The sequence below is a fragment of the Protopterus annectens genome, chromosome 5.part0, assembly GCF_019279795.1.
Source record: "Protopterus annectens isolate FY-2018-M chromosome 5.part0, PAN1.0, whole genome shotgun sequence".
Taxonomy (NCBI): domain Eukaryota; kingdom Metazoa; phylum Chordata; order Ceratodontiformes; family Protopteridae; genus Protopterus; species Protopterus annectens.
This window is the reverse complement of record NC_056735.1, coordinates 152261180-152287670: the sequence shown is the minus strand read 5'-3', so window position 1 is coordinate 152287670 and position 26491 is coordinate 152261180. Positions and strand designations below refer to the sequence as shown.

The 26491-nt window shown below is 40.1% G+C and overlaps 1 protein-coding gene across 2 annotated transcripts in view; it reads right to left on the bottom strand.

The window, feature by feature from the left end:
- MRPL30 (mitochondrial ribosomal protein L30) overlaps positions 1 to 26491 on the bottom strand; it is a 308728-nt gene that overhangs the window by 277022 nt on the left and 5215 nt on the right. Inside the window, exon 2 of one of the 2 annotated variants that reach the window (XM_044072175.1) lies at positions 13888 to 13995. In XM_044072175.1, coding sequence (XP_043928110.1) covers positions 13888 to 13935 — 48 coding nt within the window. In that variant the 5' untranslated portion in view covers positions 13936 to 13995. The remainder of the gene's footprint in view (positions 1 to 13887; positions 13996 to 26491) is intronic. The other variant, XM_044072176.1, reaches the window with a different exon arrangement.

Below are 26491 nucleotides of genomic sequence, written 5' to 3'. Positions count from 1 at the left end.
CACAAACCGTCTATACAAGATAACATTCTTGAACCTTCCATCATTAAAAATAAATTCCTTCTCCCATTGATAAATGGCCAAATTAGCATAAGCATTAGCACAGGGAGTGCCCATGGCAACTCCCCATGTTTGTGCATAGACCGAATCATTGAACAAAAGATGTTATTAGTCAACACAAGATCCAAAAGGCCACAAATCACCATTTGGTCATTATTACTCATAGTACTATGTTCAAGTAGACATGATCTTATGGCATCAAGGCCAAAATCATTGGGAATACTTGTGAAAAGGTTTTTAATGTCTAGGGTTACCAATAGGGTGTGTTGTCGCAAGTTTTTTCTAAGATCATCTTGCTTTAAATCTAATAAAAGCCCATTTGTATCTTTTAAAATAGTGGAAATGGAATGAACCAAGGGCCCTAGTTTGGACTGTATGTATATGGAAGCATTTTCCGTCACCCAATGTCTACCAGAGACTATGGGGCGTAGGGGAGGTGGATCTTCCCCTTTATGTATTTTGGGAAGCCCTTTGATTAGTGGAATCAAAGGAGAATCTATAATTAGATATTCATATAAAGATTTATCAATACACCTAGTCATTAGCATGTCATAGATAGTATCGTGTACATTTCTTATTAAAGAGTCCACTGTAGATTTGTCAATCAGTTTGTACGCTGTTTGATTACTTAACATTTTTAACATCAATTCAATGTATAAACTGGTGTCCATAGCAACAACCCCTCCTCCTTTGTCTGCTGGTTTAAAAACAACACTATCATCCTTACAAAGACTATCCAAACAACATCTTTGTTCATAGTTCAAATTCACATAGACATTCTTATGCTTACGCTCTTTGTAATATAGATAAAAGTCATGTTCACACGAGCGTATAAAACAATCAACTAATTGTGGCATGGGTGGTATAAAGCCGCTTTTTCTTTTATACACTTGCGATTCATATGTCAAATCATTATTGATTGAACTAGTAAATAGTACCTTAAGAGACACCTTCCTCGCAAAAAGGCGTACTGCTATTAGAGTATCAGAAAGTGTACTCCCCTTCGAAGGGATAAAAGACAGTCCCTTGTTCAGGATAAATTGTTCATCGTCAGTGAAAACTTTCGAGGTAAGGTTAAAAAATAACCAGTTGTTTAATTCCTGGCTTTCCTCCTTGGCTCCGGTGTCTCCCCCGATAACTTTCTTTTCCCTCTGCCTCTGCTGGTTGAGCGCGCCTGCGCTCTGCTTTTGTAAGGCAGCGGGAAGTTTAAAGGTGCAGGAAGAAAGTGAAGGTCATTGGCTGCCACAGTTTTTGGTTTTGCCCCCAATCCTTCTTTCATTTGTAGACATTGCTGATTACATGGGATTGAGGCAGTAGTAGCTGGTACCCCACTGCTTGATGTATCAGTTATAAGTTCACTCGACATAAGGGATTCAGCCAAATGTTCGGAATGTATAGCACGCTCAGTAGTATGCTTCAATAAGGTGTTTGGAGTAAGTGACTGCTCCGGTTCACGCCCATTTTCTCTCGGCCAGATAAAAATACGGCCCATTTGAAAATCCTGACAGTCTCGTCACAACTTCTTAAGCTTGATTTGTTCAAGCCTACTACTATATTGCATGAGCTGCTTGCATATACCATTGATTTTAGAAATACAAAACTCATTTGGGTAGTTCATGTTTAGACAGTTACATTGCTCCTCCACTTTAGCGACCAATTCAGTTTCTATAGGGGAGAAATAGTCTATAAGTAAGTGTATATATTTAGTGCCGAATTCAATATTTAGCTGCTGCCACCTCCGTAACAATTCGGGATGGCTATCCCCATAACTTGGCATGCATAAAACGCGCATGCCACGCGGAATTACCTTGAAATGAAGGCATGCTTCCATATGCCTTCTTTGCCAAATGAGCCTATGCAGTTTGTATAAATCATTTTCTAAGGCTCTCAGCGACACATAGAATTCTTGTAAGTTCTCAATATTATTAGTAACCATATTGGAAGTCTTACTTTGTATATCAAGGTTAAGCAGAGGATTGTCACGTTGATGGAATAGACTATTCCAACTATCGGTACTGCCTGTACCTGCTGGGTTGTAGTCCAACTCAATATTAGGTAGATCCATCATGTAATGGTCGAATAAGCAATAAAACAAGAGGTTTAATAGTAGTATCAGCAGCAAGCAAATACAGACCATTCAAAGGTTCCTTCCAACGGGGAGCCAAGGCTGAAGAAGTGAAAGAGAACTGCAAGGAACCACCACGACTAAAATCCAACACTTTAATTGTTGTAATTAAGAGAAAAAACAAGCGCTTTCACGCACCATCCCGGTGCGCTTCATCAGGTTATGTTCAAGTACAAAGATGTCACCATTTAAATACAAAAAACACAAAAAAACACTTCAATTAATCAATTACACTTATCAATTAGTGAAGCAATTAAAATAGCTTAGTGCTGGCAGTTAAAGGGGAAGCAGTATTATAAACAGCTATCAGAGCTTCTTAGATACCAAGTATTCTCAACAGTATTTCCTTTAAGTACTAAATACTAAAACTCATGTTCAAACAATATTTAGTTTACAAATAGGCTTAATTCAAATAAACCTATACCACATTAATAAAACATTTTTAACATGTTAAAACTAACCTAAAACATCAAATGCATATGTGTGAATAAAAATGTGAAATAAAATAAAATAAATCATCAAAAAGAACTAAGTTCTTTGTCTATCTAAATACAAAAATATCATACTGAGCCTCTATGATAAATGATGAAGTAGGTAATGAGTCATTGTCTGATGTATGTTTAGATTCATATTTCAGATGTAGATATGAAGGCAAAAGCAAAACAAAACAAAACAAGGAACAAAGAAAAAAGTGCCTTAGTTAAAAAAGAAAAATGAAACTCAGCGTTTTCCAGTCATAAGCAAAGTTGAGAAACCGCCTGCAGCGATTTCCTATCCAGGTTCATATATGTGCATTTCCAGAGATGGCACAGGGAAGAATTATGGCAATATGGGACAGAACTATTGCAATGTTACTGTGAATGGCAATGAGAATCCATTTCTGGAGAACCAAACTCATAGTTTAGCAGATGTATGGTGGTTATGTGGAGACAACAAACTCAGATCAAGGCTTACGATTCCCTGGAAGGGAACTTGTGCACTTGTAAAGTTAATTCTGCCATTCTACATTTTCCCAGTTCCAGCAAGCAATTTTGTAAGAGAACCTGAAATAAAACCGAAGTGGTTGAGTAGGAGAAAAAGAGAGGCACCGAAGCAATCCTTCGATAGCGGTGTCTACATCGATAACACTGGCGCACCAAGAGGCGTACCTGATGAATACAAAGCAATAAACCAAACAGCAGCTGGTTTTACATCCATCTTTGTCTGGATTCAACCTAATAAGAATGTGGACTGGATCAACTACATTTACTATAACCAGCAGTGTTTTGTGAACTATACCAAAGATGCACTGAAAGGAATTGCTGAACAACTGGACGCCACTTCGCAGGTGGCATGGCAGAATCGAATTGCGTTGGATATGCTCCTGGCCAAAGAAGGAGAAGTTTGCAGGATGTTTGGGACTTTCTGTTGTACATATATTCCAAACAACACTGCGCCTGATGGATGTATCACTCGAGCTTTGAAAGGTTTGGAAATGCTATCCGAAGAATTGGCAGAGAACTCTGGGGTAAGTAATCCCTTTACAGACTTTCTACAAGCGTGGTTTGGAAAATGGAGTCATCTCATCAGCAGTTTCCTGGTGTCCGCTGGAGTCTCTGTGGCTATCGTGGTGGTATGTGGTTGCTGTTGTATACCCTGTATCAGAGGTCTTCTACAAAGACTGGTTGATACTGCTGTTACGAAGACGATGTACCAGCAATTGCAACAGACTGGTGAAAGTGAATACATTGAAATGTGACTTTTTGCAAATGTTTTTGAAGTTTAAAAGTTTGTCTTGCCAATGAAGTAATGTATGCAAAGAAAAACTTAGTTTTTACCATATATTGCTGAAATAAAAGACAAATACAAGTGTTTTCAGGGGGGAAATGTTAAGAGAAAAAGTTTTAAAATATACTGTTATTTGTCTTTTTCCTCTGCTTGCAAAGTGAACATGTTATTTGTTGCGATATGCCTATCAAAGATGGGCCTCATCTGTGAACAAAATGCACCATTGCTTATAAACCTGAATGATATTTGTTTTCTGCATTTCAGAATAAAGAGATTTGGTTATAGCTCGGTGAAGCCTGGGATAAGGACGCACGGCACTCGAGTTAATTTACTGAAGCAGGCTGTGTCTCCTGGAAAATTTGAGCTACCATTGTTAAACTGAACATTCTGTACTTCTTGAACATTCTGTACTAACTGTTGGTTTGAGGTGATTTGTGATAAACATGTTTATCACAGGTGTTTTTCATAGCCAACTGTCAACGGTCAGAAATGTAACAAAAAGTTGTTTTGCTTCCAGTATAAAAGGTGATGTCAGTAAACAAGTTGATCAGAGGAGGAGATCATCTTGGCCAACATGCTGTGTAATCTGGTTAGCTGCTAATAAAGAAGCTTTTCATCACCTGATGCAAATGTGACTCGTTTGAATTTTTCTTCTGACAATAACCAGCTTAAGCACCCAATCGATGATAACCTTCTGACCCCGACTTAACATGGTTTCAGGACAAATCATAGCACTTCCTCTGCCCTCCTGTCCTTCACTCACACTATTGCCGAAGCCAGGGACAAAAATCCTGTATCTTGCATTTTCCATGACCTCTCTAAAGCTTTTCATAGAGTCTCTCACTCCAAGCTACTTGCTAAACTAACCGATCTCAACCTCTCTTCTTCTACTATTCTCTGATTCGCCAGCTACCTCTCAAACAGGCTACAGTCAAGTCAGATAGCAAGCCACCTGCTCCCTTTTCCTACCTATCCAGACTGGCATCTCCCAAGGCTCTATACTAGGTCCTCTTCTTATCAACATCTTCATTAACAATCTACACCCTTCTTGCACCACTTCCTCCCTGATTCAGTACGCTGATGACTCTACTCTCATGATGACTCTACTCTCATCTCTTTCTCGGATGATGACTCTACTCTCATCTCTTTCTCGGATGATGACTCTACTCTCATCTCTTTCTCCAACATCCCTCACCTTCTTTCCATCTCTAAAAACTGTCTGGAAAAAATGGCTAACAGACCAACAACTTATACTTAGCCTCCCCCAAAAAAACAAGGTCCTACTATTCCTTCCCAAATTTCTCACCCACCATAAAACCACTTTTACTATTTCTTCTCTTGATAACACCCTTATTAAAGCAGAATCACACACCAAGTTCCTTGGCACTACAAGCGATAACCCATTAAAATTCAACATCCATATACAACACTGTATTTAAAAAACACTAAATCAGAAAATGGCCTTCTCTATAGACAACAATTCCTAGCCCCTGACTCCAAACCCACTCTAGCTCAAGCCTTCCTCCTTCCATGTCTTCTCTACACCCCTCTCCTTTCTTTACTCATCTCCAATCATCCCTACTAACCAAACTTAAACAAACCTATAACAATATAGCCAGATTTGCCAGTAATCAATCATATAAATCACAACACTGCTTTGCCTTAAAACAACTTCAGTGGCTTGAATTACCCTGACTCCTGCTTCTTTCAAAGCTGCAGCTCACCCATACCTTACTAAATAAACCCTCAGCCTGCCCCTCTCTCTCATCCCTTGTATCCCACTATACCCCAGCCCATTCACTTTATAGCTCTGACTGCAACCTTCTTGGCATCTACAAATCTAACAAAAAATATAAGCAAACTCCTCAGTGGCCCAAACTTAGAATAAGCTTTACCCAAATATCTGTAGCATTACTGGTATCAACTGCTTCAAAATGGAACTCAAAAACTACCTTCTGAACTCAAGACCCTGCCCTTGCCAAAATTCTCCTTAATTTCCATTTCCACTCTAATCTGCTTCACTTCTATTTTCAAGGTATGTTTGTGCATATTATCTCAATACTGGCATATGTAAAGTCCACTACTTCATCCTTGAACATCTACCCTCTGTACATTGCAATCTTTAATCCACTCACTTTGTAGAAAATTCTATATTGTTATTGTTCTACCATGTTAAGGAAATAAATGCATGACACTGTTTCCTCACATATGTACTTTATTTTTTGGTGTTAAATATGTAACTTTTTTGCCTATTTCCTTCCATGTCTAGTACTTTTCCCCCATGTTTTCTCCATATGTTGTATATTTATGTACTTTATTTCTCTGTTGTTTACAATGCATGGCAATTTCTGTATCTTGTGTAAACATTTTATATACACGTAATTCATTAATCTGTATGTTGTAGTTTTTCTCCTCTGATCTCCACTGAAAACAGGCCATCTGGCTCAGATGAACTAACCCGGTTAACAAATGACAAATAAACCAGCACAATAAAAAAACATGTTTTGGGGCTTTTTATATTAAAATCAAACCTTTATTTCATATCAATAAACATTGGCAAATGCAGCTTTCAGTCTTTAGATTCAGGATCAAGTCTCCAACTGTCTTCAGTGGTCCCCCAAAATCCTGAGAATTTAACAGAACTACCGTCTTTCTCAGGAGAATTCTTGTTGCACCACAGCCTTACGTGACCCATAATGTAAGCAGCCTCTCTGCAGCTCTTCACCATCACAGCTCTCAGTCTCTATTTTCCTGGGACAATACGGGTTCTAACTGTTCTAGGTGCTCATATTTCTGGAATGTTAACTTATTGTCTTATAAAAATGTTGGAAAATTCTACTATACAGTCTTCCATCTTCACCAAGAATTACATAGGACTGTGGTTCAGCTGATTTAACAACTACTTCAGTTCGGGCTACAGACTTCTGAATGGTTTCTGTATCCTTACTTTACATCTCCAGCCTGTAAATATGGTAGTGCTCTGCAGATTCATTCATATCAGTATCTCTGTCTCTTCTGACTCTTCTCCAGCACTTCCTTTACTCTGTACTGATTTTCAGGCATCCCTAATCAAACTCAAAGTAAGCGCTTGCTACCTTTTTGCTCACTGACAACTAGCCAGCTGAGACCCCAAGATGAATACAGTATTCCTACACTACAAAACAGCAAGATGATAATCCTCAATGTAAAATGGTGAGATGACTGTTCTCATCACTTTTGCTAGAGCTACTTCTCACGAGAAAATTCATTGTATAGGTAAGCTCGCTTTCCACTTGTACCTGTTCATCACAATGAAATAGACTGTCCTTCAAGTGCCTGAATTCCCACTTGGACACAAATTGACGTCTTGTATTTGTGTTGTGCGCCATTATATGATTTAACAGCAAAGTACTGACAGTCTCAGGACATGGGCAAGCATTGCCCAATATCAGGAAAGATAATTTTTGCAGCAGATAGCTTGCAATATTTTACAAACATTACCCAGGATTTTTGCCAGGCCAAAAATGCAGCAGCTCACAGATAGCAACATGTGATGCATCTCTGCATTAATAATAAAATTTTTTTATTAGAAAATTTGCTACATTCCCACAAGATTGATGTTGTTATAGTTTGTAATCTAATTGCATTTTTTCTTTTTTACTGTGAATGCAATGCATATATGTGTGTTGCTCCTTAAATGTTTCTATGTCCTTTCAGGACATTATTAATTAGTTAATGACGACTAATTTGTTTGAATATCATATATAAGGCTGTTGGGTAATATACTGTGTTATTCTGAAGAAGTTTCTATTCAAGAGACGAAAGTGCTCAATAAACGTTGTTTGTGTGGATTGGACCATGGTCTCCTGCTTTTTGCATATTACAGTTTGCGCGGAGCCTTGTTTATAGGAGCACTTTATAAGCTCGAAATACTGAAATGCAGAATTTCAGAATGAGCTCATGAAGTGGAAGGATCAGAAGACTGCAACCCCAGAAGAGTGAAATTCAAAATCTCGAATGCCGGAGACTTTGAATTAGTGGTTCTGGTGTTGCGCTGCGTTCATGGATTTAGGTAAGTGTTTATGTTTAAGGGTGTTGGGTCGGGGCTGTAGTGTGTGTTAGTGTGTGTTGTTATTGTGATGTGTGTGTGCGCAAGAGGAATGTAGTTTGTGTGGTGGCATTTCGTGTGTGTGTGTGTGTGTGTGTGTGTGTGTGTGTGTGTGTGTGTGTGTGTGTGTGTGTGTGTGTGACCTTGGAGTTAGAATATTTAAGTGGGTGTGTGTGGGGAGGGTGCAGGGGGGGCTTGCCCCCCTGCATATCATAAGGGTAGGTGTGTGCTTGTTTAGTTGTGTGCGTGGTGTTGTATTGGTGTTATATACACATACACACACACACACAAGCACAAAATCCAGGAATAAAAACTCAAACATATAAACATAACCAAGGTTGAGGGTTAGCATAATGGATAATGGTATTTATCTTACAGACACAAGGTACAGAGCTTGATTCTCACCTTTGGTGACTGGATATTGACTAAGCATCTAATAGTCTGTAGACTGATTGCTTAGTGTTCACCTATAAACAAAAGTTAGCCTGGCAAACATACACGTCACCATAATTAAATGTAAGACTGGAAGGCATCCACAGACTTTTAAAGATTAGATAGGTACTAGTAGTAGTAAACCACCAGCAGCAGAATAGCTTAAAAATTTTAATGACAATTTTACTTGCTTTGCCCAATGTCCACAGCTTTTTCCAGACAGTCATATCTGCTTTCATTGGTGAGTCAAAGGGTGGGGGCTTTTAGTCTCATACCACAGACTACTCTGCCTCTTATTAAATTAATTATGTACCTCAACAAAATTAGAGTTAAGCTTGATTCTTCAAGTCAGTAAAATAAGCATCTATCATCTGAACAAGGCAATGATCCACAGTAAAGAATGGATACAAATAAATGGCAAATATTTTAAAGGCACATAGAAATGATTGAACCTCCCTCTACCTGTTGCAGCGATTTAAATGCCTTCAAATTTCTTCCACAGTGACAAGCTTCTGAGGTAAACCACTTAAAGTGCTGAACAAATCAAATTTTTAATCCAAATGTTCCAGATTTCTGCTAAGCTGCCTTGTAATGAAAGAATTCCTGGTTGTAGTTGAAAATTGACCAGATGGAACAAATATATCTCTGCATTTCCAGTCACTAACTCTTAAGAAAACAATATTCACTTCTGCAAATACACCTTCATTTCTGCAGGAGTATTTCTTTACTGTAACAACATTTTAACAAACAGATTATTAAACAGTAACTATAAAAACAGGCTATGAATAAGCCTCTAACCATTCTATTATTTATTCAGCATGGTTGTTTAAAAAGAATGTGTACCACATGAAATGTGAAGTCTGTGTAGGTAGGCATCAGCATAGCATTTAAAGTTACACAACCTCCATACCACAATCATCATCATCACTTTTTGGACTCGCATGGTGCTGGTTTTAGATTACGAGCACACATATCTTACAAACTGGCGGCCACGGTGGTGCAGCGGTTAGTGTTGCCACCTCACAGCAAAAGGTTCTCCGGTTCGATTCTCGGCTGGGGTGCCTTATGTGCGGAGTCTGCATGTCCTCCCTGTGGTTGCGTGGGTTTCTTCTGGGTGCTCCGATTTCGTCCCACATCCCAAAGACATGCTGTAGGTGGACTGGGCACTCTGGCCCTATGTGTGAGTGTGTGCATGTGTGTGCCTTCTGTGGAAGGCTGGGCACCAGGCTGGCAACTCCACACTGTAAAAGTCCACTGCCAATCATGAGCAGACATGTGATCCGCTGTAGCGACCCCTACCTGGGAAAAAGCCGAAAGAAGAAGAAGCACACATATCTTACAAACTACTTGCAGCCAATGCCTATGTACTTAAAGGTAATCTAATTGTTGACGGCAGAACAGTGCACAGCCCTCAGTATCCCCCTCCTCAGTTTGTGTATGATATTAACCAATGCACTGATATGTTACAGGACAAGTTTTCATTTACTATGCATAAATGATTTGCACACCACAATTGCCCTGCACCAGTAGAAAACAATAAAACTAGCATATGATTTGTCACCAATTCTTTCAGTTGCACTTTCCAAATAAATGGATGTATTAACTTATTCTGCACCTGCCACATAGTGGTTTGCAGTTTCTGTTATGTTCTTTGGTGGTTTATTGTTGTATCTTCCACTGCTAATTGGCTTTTTTATATATTTATATATATATATATATATATATATATATATATATATATATATATATATATATATATATATATATATATACACATAGATATATATATATATATATATATATATACACACATATATATATATATATATATATATATACACACACACATATATATACACACACATATATATATATATATATATATATATATATATATATATATATATATACACACATATATATATACACACACATATATATATATATATATATATATATATACATACACACACACACACACATATATATATATATATATATATATATATATATATATATACACACACACATATATATATATATATATATATATATATATATATATTTTTTTTTTTTTTTACACATTAAAATTAAAATATTTACAAGGCTACATCCCCAAGTGATAAATGAAACTCTGCAGTTTCACTTGTTAGCAACTCTTGTAGATTTCTGCCACCTCCAGAAAAGTGCATCTTCCTTACAGAAACTCAGTCACACAAATGTATTAAAATGGATACAGGATGCCACCTACTACAAAAGGACAAATACATGCAAAATGTCATTCTTGTCTCATCACGGTGTTTTTTTCATCCCATTTAATCTAACCCTTATACCAGTGCATACAAGAAAATACAACTTAAGCAGTCCTTGTATTTCATGCCTGTACTAAAGTATGCAGTCTCCGCATAATTTCTGATTTTGGTGAAATACATGTCCGTTTGGAATTTGTTACAACGTTGTGGCACAATGTTGACCAAGTTACTGCACTGGTAAAACCTCCTGATTCCTACATTCTCAGCCTTATTTAATACTCACTTGTCAACTCTCAATAAAATGACACCAAGGGACTCAACACAAACTAAGAATAATGCGGAAATTAAAAATCAGCAAAGCAAATGCAGCATACCTGTGCAAAATACCAGTGTAAATACAATACCTTAAAAGATTCAAATAAGATTCAATGTATTCCTAAGCAAAGGATTACAATTTAACCAGCTATGATACAAATCGCTCTAAAAAAAGATAACTGCAATGCACGTCTAACAAGGAAGTTGCATAGCTTATGTATGTCAGGATTGTGCATTATTGTGGGCCCTATGTACCACACCTGTTATCACTCCCTCCTTGGTCAGATCAGACCACAAACTGATAACCCTGGACATCCTCACCTCTGCACCTCCCCCAGTCAAAGAAACCATAGTCAAAAACCTTTCCAAAGCAAACTTCAAATTACTTGCATCTGAAGTGGAAAGCTTCACTATTCCCTTGCAGAAGGATAATGATATCCAGGATGCGGAATCCTACACCACGGCACTCTATATGCATCTTCAGGATTGCATGGACCGTGCTAACCCAAATAAAACCAATACTCCTTCCTCAAGCAAGAAGAAACTGTCTGGTGGACCCCGGCCATAAGCAAACTTTACAATAAAAGGAGGAGACTTATACAAAAAAAGGCCAAATCTCAAATAGAAAAATAATCCCTGATCAGCATTAGTAAGTAATTGAGGGCCCTCATCAAGTCAACTAAAGCTAGTTTTGAAAAGAAAGTTGCCAAGGATGCCAAGGATAACCATAAGGCCTTCTATGGCTACGTCAAAAACCTAAATGGCAATGCTCAGGTCTGTTCTGAGCTAGTACAAAATGGGACAAAATACACTGACCCTTCAGACATTGCCAACATCTTGGCTGACAGGTTCAGTGCAAATTTCTCCCCACCACCTACAGGGCCTATTACCATTCCAGGGGATTGTGCAAGTCCAATTATTACTGATAGAGCCTAAAGCTAAAAGCACTGCCTCCATGGGACCAGATGGTGTCCCAGGCTGTGTCATACGCGAGCTCCAAAAGGAATTAACCCAGCATCTTAATACCCTGTTCAGTCTCAGCCTCTCCCACAGGATATGTGCCCATAGAATGGCGCACGGCAACAGTGGTCCCGCTACACAAGGGTGGGGCCACAACTGACCCTGGGAACTACCGACCAATAAGCCAGACCAGTTTGATCTGTAAGGCTATGGAGCGAATCATTATAGAACTCATAAATGGAGAGATTGGGAACCTCCATTCGCTGGACCCCACACAGTTCGGCTTCGTCAAGGGCAGATCATGCCTCCTGAACCTGGTGGATTTCTTTGAGACAGTTACTCAGGCTACAGATAAGGGAAAGGAGGTACACACGGCTTACCTTGACCTTGCTAAAGCATTTGACACCATTCCCCATTCAGGTATTATTGATAAGCTCACCAGCCTGGGCATAAACCCTTACGTCACAAGATTGATCGCAAACTGGCTCTCAGACAGACCCCATAAAGTAAGAGTAGTGGTATCTATGTCCGAATCTAGACCAGTAATGAGTGGTGTGCCTCAGGGCTCTGTCCTGGGGCCCCTCCTGTTTGGCGTATACTTCTCAGAAGTACAGGCAAGCACGGAAGGGCTGTGGCTGACTAAGTTTGTGGATGACTGCAAACTGGGTGCTATAATAGAGTCTCCAGCCAACATGGAGATCCTCCAGAAGGGCCTAAATGAGACTGATGCATGGTGTCTAAGCCATGGTCTCAAGCTAAATGCAAAAAATTGCGTAGTAATCCCCTTTGGAAAAGACAAGAGTACCCGCAAATTACAACATAGGAGGTAATCCCCTGAAATCTGAAGAAGAAATAAGGGATCTAGGGACCCAAGTAGATAGTCAGCTTTCCTTTGATAACCATGTTGCCAAAGTGGTTAGAAAATCCTTCTATGTGACCCATCTGATCACGAAAGGGTTCACATCAAGATCTAAGGATGTAATGGTGCCCCTCTACTCTTCCCTCATCAGACCCATTATTGAGTACAATGCACCAACTGGAATGTACCTGGCTAGACATCTCCAGCAGCTGGAGAGACCACAGAGGTACCTAACCAAGAGGATTACTGGCCTCAAACAGTTGCCCTATGCAGCACGACTGAAAAAGCTAAGTCTGTTCTCTGTTACATACCGCTTTCTCAGAGACGATCTCTGTCTAACGTACAGAGCCATGTCCAACCCAGAATTGTTGAACATGCTCCATCTTAGCAAAACCAAATCTACTCGAGCTACACGCTCTAGGGATATAAACCTCAACACAACAATGAATAGAACATGCTGGAGGGATAGACTCTCTTCGCAGAGACTTCCCTTACTATGGAACAGGGTCCCAAACTACATAAGACAGAGCCCCTCACTATCACTCTTCAAGAGGAACCTTGATAAGTGGATGGGTAACAGAAAGTTCACACCGGGGATCACACCAACAACACTACTAGATAGGGGCCAAGGATACCAGCTGCTAGTACAAGGGTCTAGGGAACTACTAAAGGGGCGGTGAATACCGCACAACGTGGCTGGGCTAATATATGCCTTCGGGCAGATAGCCCAGTACCAACCTATGAACCTATAAAATATAGCAGTATAAGAATAGTTTGATTTTTGATTTACAAATTCATATCAGCATACAACTTTAAGCAAGACCACACTAAATTCCAAATGTAATTTATTACATTTTGTACCTTCTATGAAACACAATGAAATTTTCTGTCATTAAAAGTCAAAACTATACATTATGGTACAAAAAAACAGAAAAAAGGGACAGAAGAATACACATATTGGGACTAAATATTATTATGAATAGAAACGCATATGGTTTCTAGTGACAGTTTATCACTTTTTTTATTTTTTTACCTTTAATGCAACTGTAGATCTACATGCTGATTGGCAAAGCACAGCCATCGGTCCAGAACAAATGTTCACATCCACAAGGTAGCACAGCGGTTAAAAAACAGAGACCTTCTGTAATCAAACAGCAACAACAGTAAGTACAGCATCTGTAACATTATGTGGTCTGCACATAACAAATCACTATTACTACATATATTTACATTTTCATAAAAATAGTAATGCACAAGACAGAAAGATATTTAGACTTATAATGGCAGAAATAAGTCACATGGGTCCACCCAAACTATTCTTTCTCCCTTTTGAAAAAGTAAATGTAGTACTAAACCTAGAGACTAATGAACAAACGCAGAACTCAAGTCAGTGATACCTGTGCCAGTAAGTACTGCATGTTCTATGAAGAACTTACACAAATTTAGCCTGGTAAAATGATGGGGGTTATCAGTATGAATTCCAGCCAGATGCACTAGCAAATATATGTAAAGGGGTGTTATTTCAAACAACAAACACTTGTATGAGTGAACACTCAAAAAAAAAAAAAAGAACAATTACTACTTTTTATTTATTGTTTTACAGGGGGACAATACTGATTGAGATATCTGATTGCAGTACGGGTTGTGAGATATTAATATTTAGGTAAACTGTCAAGATCTACACTGGTGGTCATCTTTTATACCTATGACATATCTCTCAACTGTCCAGATTTTTGCAGAATGTCCAGATACTGCTTTATATATTTGGTCTGTTTTTCACAAAATTGCGCGTTTTTCTGAATTTTTGTAGCAAATCAGTGAGGACTGAAGTCACTAAATAATGACAGACTAGTTTTAGACGTCATATCCTTCAGAAAAATGCATGGTGACACAATGCCATTTATTCCAGCAACTTTCTAAATTTAGAACAGCAACATTTAAAATTTGTCCCTATTTTGGGACTTTGATCCCCCATTATTTTGGGCTTTGTCCAGATTTTTTTGTGCCAAGAGGTTGAGAGCTATGCCCATGATTATGTATTTGTAAGTATTGATATTAACTACTGCAGCAGACAGTTAACATATTAGTACCTTATTAATTACAATTAATTATCTGTGACTGACTACATAAACATTTTACTGACTGCAGTACCTGACTGCTTTATAAGTGCAGGATGTGATAGTTGTTTTGAACTCTGATGAACTCTCTGATATTGTTGTACTGGACAAAACTTAGTTTTATGGTTTTATATTAATACATCTGATTAAAAAAAAACACCATACCAATAAATTTGTATGTACTTAAAGCCACTAGCCTAGGCATTCAGACAAATAACTGCAATCACATGCATAAAAACTCAAGAAATCTCTGGATAACAATTCAACATTCTCAAACAATTTCAGAATATTATGATAAATGACCAAAAACAGGAGGAGTACTAATTGCACTAGGCTAGTGGCCCTGGAGCCTTTACAAGCCTATCCCATAGAACTGCCCGACGTTAGTTCCCAGTGCCTCTATCAAGTAAAGCCACTGGAGTGATCCCCTGGGTGAACTTTCTATTTCTCATCCACTCATCAAGATTTCTCTTGAACAGGGTCGGTGAGGTGCTCTGCTTGACATGTATGGGAAGTCTATTCCAGAGCATGGGCAGTCTCTGGGTTATGAACCTGTCCCTCCGGCATGTTCTGTTGATTGTGGTAATGACGTTGAGGTCTCTGGAGCATGTAGTGCGGAGGGATTGGGATTTCTTTAGATGTAGCATTTCTACCAGAGCTGGGTCAGACATGCAAGTCAAACAGAGATCACCTCTTAGTAGAGGATATGAAACAGAGAATAGCTGGAGTTTTTGAGTCTGTCCGTGTAGGACATGTTTAAGACCCAAGATCCTCTTCGTGAAGTACTTTTGTGGCCTTTCCAACTGTTGCATGCGTCTAGTGAGGTACATGCCAAATGCGGCATTAAACTCTATGACTGCCCTAATGTGGGAAGAGTAGAGAGAGATGATGACCTCTTTCTAACTGGATGCAAAACCCTTGGTAATGAGATATGCCACATAGAAGGACTTTCTGATCACAGTGGCAATGTGGTGGCCGAAGGAGAGGTTGCTGTCAACCTGTGTCCCCAGATCTCTTATAACGCCTTCAGTGTTCAGTGGGCTCCCATCAATGTGGTAATTAGTGGGAACAGAGTTTTTTCCAATTGAGATGATGACGCATTTTCTGGCATTAAGCTTAAGGCCATGGTTTCGACACCAGTCATTGGTCTCCGTTAGGCCTTTCTGTAGGATGTCTACATCACTTGGGGTGTTAACAAATGGCTCCCACCTTGCAGTTTTCTGTGAACTTGATCTGCCAGAGTTCCTCCGTGTTGGCCTGGACTTCTGAGAAGTAGATGCCAAACAGTAGAGGACCCAGGACCGATACCTGTGGGACTCCACTCGTGACTGGTCGGCAGTCTGACTTAGAACACACCGTGTGAAAGTAGTGGACTCCATCTGTGAGCCAATGTGAAACCCACCTAGTGATATAGGGGTTGATGTCTAGTGTGGTGAGTTTATCAATGATTTCTGAGTGGGGAATGTTATCAAAGGCCTTGGCTGGATCGAGGTAGGCTGTATGAACTGCCTTGCGTTCATCCACAGCTCTGGTGACTGAGTTAAAGAAGTCAACCAGATTGAGCAGGCATGATCCACCTTTCACAAAACCAAACTGCGTGGGATCTAGAGTTTGGAGATTCCCTATATCCTTGTTAATTAGGTACATGATGATGCGCCCCATAACCTTACATATCAGACTAGTCAGGCTAATGGGGAGATAATTCCAAGGGTATGTAGTCGCTCCCCCTTTAAGGAGAGGGATGACTGTAGCAGTGCACCATTCAGCAGGGACAAAGCCTGAGGTGAGACAGTGACTGAACAGGGCACACAGATGTGGTGCCAGTTCACTTTGTAGTTCATGTAGAACACATCCAGGGATATTGTCGGGTCCCATAGAAGCTGTATTCTTTGTCTTGGACAATGCAGCTTAAATCTGTGCTGCAGTAATGCTGGGTGCCTGGCATTCCTCCGGTATTGTGATTGGTCCTTTAGGGGGGAGAGAGGGGTAAAGTTGGCACTGAATCTGTCAGCAAGTATGTTGGCAATATCTGTTGGCTCAGTATAGGAGGCACCATTGTGCAGTAACTCAGAGCAAACTTAGGTATTGCCATGGAGATTCTTGATATAACTGCAGAAGACTTTGTGGTTGTTTTTGGTGTCTGCCGCAATTCTGCCTTCACAGCTAGCTTTAGAGGTTTTGATAAGGAATCTCAATTTTTTGTTGAGGCTAATAAGGGAGTTTTTCCAGTCTTGGGGCTTCTCCTTTTCCTGCAACAGTTTCTTCCTTCTGTTGTAGAGTTCATTTATGGCAGGGGACCACCAAATTGGCTTCCCTTTTTTGGAGCAGAGTGTCTTGGTTCTACTGGGTATGGCTAGTTCCATGCATTAATGTACATATTCGTACAGTGCATTGGTGTATGATTCGGCAGTCATGCATCTACTTTCCATTGACATGGGTGCCATGAAGTTAGCCACCTCTGTTTTTAGGAGCCCAAAGTCAGCTTTGGGGAAATTTTTTCATGGTGGTTACCTTTGCGGGGGGGGGTGTGGGTGAGATGTGGTCTTCCATGGTGATTAGTTTGTGGTCGGATCTAACCACAAAGAAATTGACTATTGGTGTAGAGCAACAGTTGCCCATGTTAGTAATAACCAGGTCAAGGATATTGCTTCCTCTAGTGGGGGTAAGAATGAGCTGGTCCAGGGCATTGAAACTGATGAAATCCAGGAAGCATTGGGCCAGTGTATTGGTGCATGAATAGTTTTCCCAGTTGATGCAGGGGTTGTTGAATAATAAACTATGAACTACTTATACAAACAATTACAAGAAATGATCAGTTTTCAATTAAGTGGCTTTGATGCTACAATATATTTGGTTGAGCACTGACACAAAGGTCCATTTAGCGACTGACAAAAACCCAATAACAGAATGCATCAAGAAGGACATGGACAATCAAGAAACTTGTACGAATGAAGTAAAATGCAGGTGTACCAAAAATAAAAATGCCACCTATGATGTTATTGGAGCATACATTGCCAGTAACCCCCCCCCACAAAGGAAAAAAGGTAGATGATTTCAATGGGACAAGGGAAGTACTATAAGCTGACCACCTACCTTACAACTGCATACAAAAAAAAAAAAGGAAGGAATCACACACAAAGAAAGTTATGATATGATTGTATACATGGGTAGTGCAGCTATGTGGATATAAAATCACATTTCCAAGGGAAAAGAAGACTATAACAACTGAAATAGGAAAAACATCCATTATGGGGTAACTAGTCTGCAAGGTGAGCAGCATTTACACATTTAGTTAGGACTACTTAGGTCTACCTTACCTTATTATAGCACTCAGGACTACTGCTGCTCAGACAGCATCTGGTTTGGCAATAGGCAGAATTGCTGGTTAGGTTCGTTGCAGATTACACTAAGTTAGCACCCTTCCATCATCTGGTTATAAAAACCCTCCAATTCCTATCCTTTTAAGTACATATTAGGACCTGCAACCATGTATGGCCACTTTTCTGCTATCTCTACATCCAGCGTGGTGGACATGGGCATCCTGAGGCAACCTAATAAATGCCTTATGTACCCTGACAACCACTCAGTTCCCGAACAGACAAATACAGTATGCGAGACATGTAGTTACACACTGACAATAGAATTTAGACTCTCACATACAGACAGAAAAAGCAACAAACAGGTTGTCAGCAACTTACACACATCACTCACTGCATCCACAAAGGACCACCCACGTAGACCTACATATGTGGAGGTGCTCACATGTAACTTAGCCAAACCTCAAATGCCTCTCAGGCATAGTCCTGAAAAACTCAGCATGCACACAAACAAGACAATTCCCATCACAACACAAAAAGCCACATCTCACGGTGTGTCAACTACCCAACCCATCAGGCAAAACACTCCACAACTCAATATTCTGGTCATAGGAGACTCCATTTTGAGACATACTGATGTCCCTCTTACCAGGCTGGATAAGGGGAAGGTTACAATTAATTGCTTGTCAGGGGCCAAGATTCAACAGATCACACAATCACTCAGGTCACTTACCCCTAAGCACCAGTATGATTCAGTCATAGTCCATGTCGACATGAATGATCTGAGACATACCTCCTTGAACTATATGAAGAGAGACATGATTGAGCGCTCAGAATGTGTGTCACAGGCAGGTAGGAGTCTAGCACTGAGCAGCATTCTACCGTCTCCAAAAATGATGCCACAATACCAACAGAAAATGGTCGACTTTAATAATCTGCTTAGCTACTGGCGTCATTCCAAAGGGATCCAATACTTGCCAGCCTGGGAGGACATGGTTGACATGCCACGCTGCTTTGCCAGGTATGGTCTTCACTTGTCCCAGTTAGGCTTTTTGATACTGGCCAAAACATTATCCACCCCTGCAGTGCCTTTTTTAGGCACTGACAACCAGACAAACCTTCCAAAACAGCAAAAGAATACTCAGGCCAAGCTAAAGGTGCTGCTGCTCAGTGCTAGGAATCTCAACAAGAAACTGCACTCTGTGGAAGCTCTCCTCACCCTGCAGAATGCCAACATCTATGCACTTATTGAAATATGGTTCAAAGCCACAGAAAGCACTCTGGCAGTGCATGGTTATAATGCCTTTCATACATTCCAACCACGCACTGAACATGAAAGACCAAAAGGCAGAGGTGTATCTATCTACATAAAGGATAAGCACACCTCAAGGCTGGTCAAACAATATGCCACGCTTAAGCTACTTCATTTCCAACTAACCATAGCAAAAATCCATTACCATATTTTTGCTAGCTGCAGGTCCCTGACCATGAACCTGGAAACCCATACATCATACCTGAAGTTACTAAAATCACTCACCATTCAGCCTAATGCCATACTAATGGGGGATTTTAACTACCCCTCAATTAACTGGGGAGCATACATGACCACTAACATCCAGGGTCAAAGATTTCTTGACTTTGTAAATTCAAATGCCCTGAAGCAGCTAGTCTGCACTCTCACTAGGGAAAAAATACCCTAGGATCTGGTACTCGCAAATAGGAGCGAGTGCTGCACACTCCCTTGTGTGATGTCCTCACTGGTAAGATCAGATCACAAAGCGGTCTCCCATTAATAAAGGTAAAACTAACCCCAAAATATGTAAGAACGTCTCTAAGGTAAATTACCCCTACTAAGGGATGGCATAGCTAGATTCCAAGCTTCCCCAATCCAGAAAACAAGTAGAAGCGTACACAAAAGCCCTGTACAACTATATAAACAACTGCATAGAAATGGCAGTAGCAGACCGAAATAAACCCAGGTCAAACTGCATAAACAAGCCACCCTGGTGGACCCCTGGTATTAATACGCTGTACAACAAAACAAAGAAAATCCTGTTGAGATGTAAGAGGGAATGCGCACAACAAAGCAAAAAGTCCCTCACTAGTCTAAACAAGTGAATCAAAGAACCGGACAAGTCTGTGAAAACAGACTTTTGGGGTAAAAGTAGCCTCCAAAGCAAAGGATAACCATAAGGCATTTTTCAGTTATGTCTGCAATCTTAAGGGCACCATCCAACAATATGCAGAATTAGTCATAGATGGCATCACCTACACTCTGCTGGAAGATATAGCAAATAAGCTGACCGACAAATTCAAGACAAATTTCACTTCCCCATCACCCCCAGTTCTCCCCCAAGAAATAGCCTCCACCACTACCCCACCAATTATTATCAAAGAACAGATGGCCACTGAGCTTTCTACAGCTAAAAAACACGGTTTCAATGGGGCCTGACAATACACAATGCTGCCGCTAAAACAGCTTAAATCAGGACTTATCAGGTCCATTAGGATCTCTATTTAACCGCAGCCTCTTGACTCGCTTTGTCCCAGTAGGGTAGAGGACAGCAAGTCATCCCTCTGCATAAAAGGGACCATCTACTGACCCAGGAAATTACAGCCCCTTAAGTTTGACTAGTCTTGTATGTAAGGCAATACAAAGGATAATCATTGACCTGATAAATAATGACATAGGAAACCTCCAAACACTGGACCCGACCCAATTTGGCTTTGTCAAGGGCATGCTTACTAAATCTGGTGGATTTCTTTGAGAAAGTCACTAAGGCCACGGATGAGAGTAAAACAGTATATACTGCCTACCTTGACCTGGCCAAGGCATTTTATACACTTCCCCACTTGGGTATTATAAATAAACTCACAAAACATGGAATAAATCCTTACACCACCAGATGGATAGCCAAATGGCTCACTGACAGGACACATGGTTAAAGCTGGTGAATCCTGATCCAGCAAGAGGTCAGTTACTAGTTTGTGCCAAGGGGCTCAGTGCTGGGACCACTGCTGTTTGGAATATACTTCTCTGAAGGCTAACGTGGAAGGCCTCTGGATGACAAAGTTTGACAATGACTGCAAGCTGGGAGCAATAACTGAATCCACTAACAATGTAGATATCTTTCAGAAGGGTCTACATCAGACAATGATTGGTGCCAGAAACATGGCCTAAAATTAAATGTGAAAAAGTGCATTATCATACCCTTTGGGAAATCAAATATCTCTGCAAATTACAACAATCAATAGCACCCCCGTAAGAATAGATTCAGAGGTGAGAGATCTAGGTACACAGATAGATAGTGGCCTGAACTTTGACTGCCATGTATCCCCAGTGGTAAAGAAGTCCTTCTATGTAGCACAACTTATAAGTAAAGGTATGGTATCCAGACTCAAGGAAATTAATTGTCCTGCTGTACTCAGCCCTAATAAGAGCAATAATTGAGTACAATGCACCATTTGGCATGTACTTGACTAGGCACAGCAGCTGCAGCAACCTCACAAAGAAAATACATGGTGTAAACAACATGTCCTATGGGGACAGACTAAAAGACCTATCCCTTTACTCGGTCTCCTACAAACTATTAAAGGGCAACCTATGCCTGACCTTACAAGACAGACACTCACAAATCCAGCCCTGATGGAGCTGCTACACATCCGCAAGTCAAACTGTAAAACAGACAGCCAATCTAGGGATCTAAACTTAGTCAGGGACTCAAACAAAGCATGCTGGAGAGACAGATGCGTCTCAGAGAGTGCCCCAACTTTGGAACCATCTTCCTGTTCATGTTAAACACAGCCCTTCCCTGGCACTCTTCAAATGCAATTTGGATCAATGAAAGAGGAACGGCAAATCCAAGTCTTCAAATGCAATTTAGATCAAGGAAAGAGGAACTGCAAATTCAAACCTGGGGTAGTGACTTTGTCCCTTGTGGACAGAGGCAATCTGTAAGATACTCGATGCATAGACCCAAATCCATGCCATTCTCTTGCCCCTAGGGATCGTACATATTGGGTAAAATTAGGTTATATTGGCTAGGCTTGCAAGGACTCTTAAGCTGTTAGCCTAATGATCTCCTATGAACCTACAAATAAATTCCCCTGCTAGGTAAAGGGGCAAAGAAAGTAGAACATCTGCTTTGTGAAACAGTAATATTAGAAATTCATTCTGTCCCAGGTAAGAAAACTGACAGTTACTACATTCACTACCACACAAAAAATTATAATTTATACCAGCCAAACAGGGTACAGACAAAAGAAAGCTAAAAAGAAAAAGAGGAAGCTATAGTCTATTCAAACATTACAGCTAGAATTTTCATTAACTAAATCAACAGTTCACAAAGAGCAGGACATCATAAGAGATTTCAAAGTTCAACATATGGCCTATGTATACACAGACATAACTAGAAAAGAATATGATCGATCACTTGATAAAAGGCTTGGAAACTTATCGTCAAATGGAAATCAAGAGAAACAGCATAAGGATTCATTAATATTCACAACATGTCTTTGCATAAAGAGCACAACACATTGTTCAGCAACCTGAAAAAATACCAAAGCTGAACTCAGTAGCACAGAGGAAAAATTAATTAAGAGACAAGTAACATGGGGTTGTCCAAAATGTATACACTTAAATGCAAAATCTTCAAATTAGACAAACATTTTACAAAGAATGTTTTTTTTTCTTTTACCTATGCCTGCTGACCATTTAGCCATCACCATTACTGTGCCCAATTGTTCTTCATGAGTGGAGGAAGTGCCATTCACAGCATAGCCATCATAAAGGCAGCCTTGGGGGTCTTTTCTGCTTTTACAGAAACCCCACTCTGGTGGCTACGATGCAAGTACCTAACCTGCTGTGCCTTCTCCTGGGAGTGTGCACACTTCCCCTACACTGCCTCAACAAAGGCAAAATGGATGCTGCTTGGCAGAGCTGAAAACACATTCCTGGTCCATATGCTACAAGGTAATGACTTCTGTCTCAAGTAATACACATCACTGATTTCTTTCGCCCAGAATGTCCTAACATCACTGTCCGATTCCCACACTCCATCAGCTCCTCCAACAACAAAGACATAATAATTACTGTGAACTTGCACTGGATGTCACTTCACCCCAACGAACATAAAGACAGCCTATGAAGACTTATGGCTCTGAAAAATTTAGCAGGAAATGCACTGCCCAGTTGTGAACCCTAGCACTGTAATGTACAAGGCTTTCAGAACTTGAATCCTTTTGTGTAACATTCAAAACTACATGTGCAAGGCTGCATAATACTCAAAGGGATTACGAATACCACTCTAACACACATAGCCCTGGTTATACAGTGTTGTAGGTAAAAGCAACGTAAAACTGTGTTATTCTACATGTTATCAGTTGAGAAAATGTGTAATTGTTGCCAAGATCAAAGCTTTACATAGCAGTTCTCATCTCAAATCAAAACCAAGTGTCTTAATAAAGAATGTGTTTCCGCTGTGAAAAATACCTACAAGCTATCCCTCCCCTCCCTCCTTTTCTGCCAACCCTCTTTATTCCTTATAGGATTGAAGAGACACAAGAATTAGACAAACTCTGCCCTCTTAGGTAAATGCCATGTATTACATCATCTGAAACAGACTGGCATTGCTCCACTGTAGCAAAACCACAGGTACATTGATGTGGTAAGCAGTCAAAAAAAATAATAATGAAGACTTGTGCTACTACAACTTTTTGGACTGATTCGCCATCTGACACTATTCCAGTCTTCAGTACAAGGCATTTAATCAAGCTTTGTAGAAAACATGAGAATAACTGTTTATAGGTGCAATTGCCATGCATCCACACAAAAATATTTTGAACGTCATCACGAAGACAACTGGTGAAACCATCAAGTGTTACAAGAACAGACGCAACAGTGATATTATTAAAAGGATACAAGACTCAAGCAATAACTATATTACAGTCAGCACCATGTATTAATGCTCGTATGAAACTTACTTCTGGAAACAACATCATGACGAATATCGTCTCTGTCATTATTCCAGATTTTGAAATCGCACATGTCCTTCTAGATATTTTCACATATGCAAAAATACTCTGAGTAGCATGAAATAAAAATGATCAGATTCTCTCTACCACAGACAGTCATCACTGCTTCCTTCTAGAAAAAAAGTTAAAATGGCTCTCCACTGCATACAGAGCTACTTTTCTTCTTGATACCTTCATATACAAAATTATAACATTAGGTTACTGCCTCCCTAAAAATAAAACTTCAAATAACAGACTAAAGATACTGATTGAGGAACAGCCACAAAGATAACCTCACACTTGTATGACTTAGATTTAGGCTCACTATTGGAGAGAAAGCTTTCCCTAGAGTAGAAACTGCAACATGGAACAAACTACCTACAGGTTCATAGAAGATTACTAGGCTAATGACTCAAGAGCCCTTACAAGCCTAGCCAGTTTTACCCAGATTTTACTCAATTTTACATCACTACAAGAAAAATAACAAGGGTCAGCAAGAGGGGTTTTGACAATAAGGAACACTGTGCGGCTATACGCAACAATGACTATAAAAATGCATTGGCTAAACATGCTCAGCAATGCAGACATTTTTCCATGTTTAAATTCTTTACACTTGAACATACTGATCCATATTATGGGAATTTTGAAACTAAACTAGAAGTCCAAGAGTTAAAGTGCCAACTGCAGTTAGGTGCAGATTCCTTCCCAGGGCTAAATGAGAATTTAAATATTAAATGTGGTTAAGAACCTTATAGCAGGTAACACTCCTGCAGTTAGTTTTGCGAATATGCAACATTTTCTTCAGGACTGGGTCAGAGACTGCTTTGTGTGTCAGGCATAGATCGCCCCATAGTAATTGGTAGGAAACTGGATACAGCGACAGGGCTTTTAAATCAGTCTGCATATAACATGCTGGTTATACCCTGTATAGTTTTAAAGAGAAACCTCCAGGGATTCTCCAGCTGTTGCAGGTACCTGGCAAGGTAGATGGCAATGGATGCACTGTACTCGATTATAGTTCTGATGAGGGCTGAGTACAGTAGTACTTTGACATCCTTAGATCTGGATACTATGCCCTTACTTATAAGCTAAGCCATGTAGAAGGATTTCCTCACCACCATGGACACATGGTGGACAAAGATCAGATTACTACCAGAGTACCCAGATCTCTCACCACTGGGTCCACTCTTGTGGAGGTGTTATAAATGTTCTAATTTGCAGGGAAATTTGATTTCCCAAAAGGTATTAAAATTATTATGCACTTCTTTGCATTTAGTGAGGCCATGGTTCTGACATCAATCATTGGTCTGCATAAGTCCTTTCTGCAAGACATCAGCATTGTTTGGGGAGTCAATTGCCCCCAACTTGCAATCAGTAAAGCTGGCCAGTCAAAGGCCATCAACATTTCCTTGACATCTGAGAAGTATATCCCAAACAAAAGGGGGCCCAACTCTGAGACCTGTGGTACTCCACTGGTAACTGGCCTCTTTCTAGATGTGGCCACCTTCACTCTAACAACATGTTTTATCCTGAATCATGTGGCTACTGATCTGGTGACAGAGGTGAAGGCCCAATTTTGAGAGTTTATCTATAATAACCAAGTGGGGTATTGTGTCAAATTCCTTAGCCAGGTCAAGGTAGATGATATGCGCTGACATACACTCATCCATGGCTTTGGTGACCTTGCCAAAGAAGTCCAGCAGAATGAGCAGGCAGGACCTATCCTTGATGAAGCCAAACTGTGTCGGGTCTAGAGTCTGCAGATTTCCATTTCCTGTGTAGTTGGCCTTGCATATGAGGCTAGTCAGACTTAAGGGTCGGTATTTTCCATGGCCCATTGATGGTCCTCCCTTGTGCAGAGAGAGAACTGTTGCTGTCCTCCACTCTACTGGGACAAAGTCTGTCTGGAGACTGTGGTTAAATACAGATCTGAGTGGGTCTGCTAGGTTATGTTTCAAGCTATTTAACAGACACTCTGGGATTCCATTAGGGCCTACTGATGCCATTTTTCTAGCTTTAGAAAACTCAGTGATGATATGTTCTTTTGTATTAACATGCAAAGGAATATTAGGGGTGTACTTCATGAGGAGTGACCGGAGGTGATGAGGAAGTGAAGTTTGATCTAGTCAGTTATTTCTTCTGGCTAAGTATAGGTAGCGCCATCTACAGCGAATTCAGCACACTGTTGAGT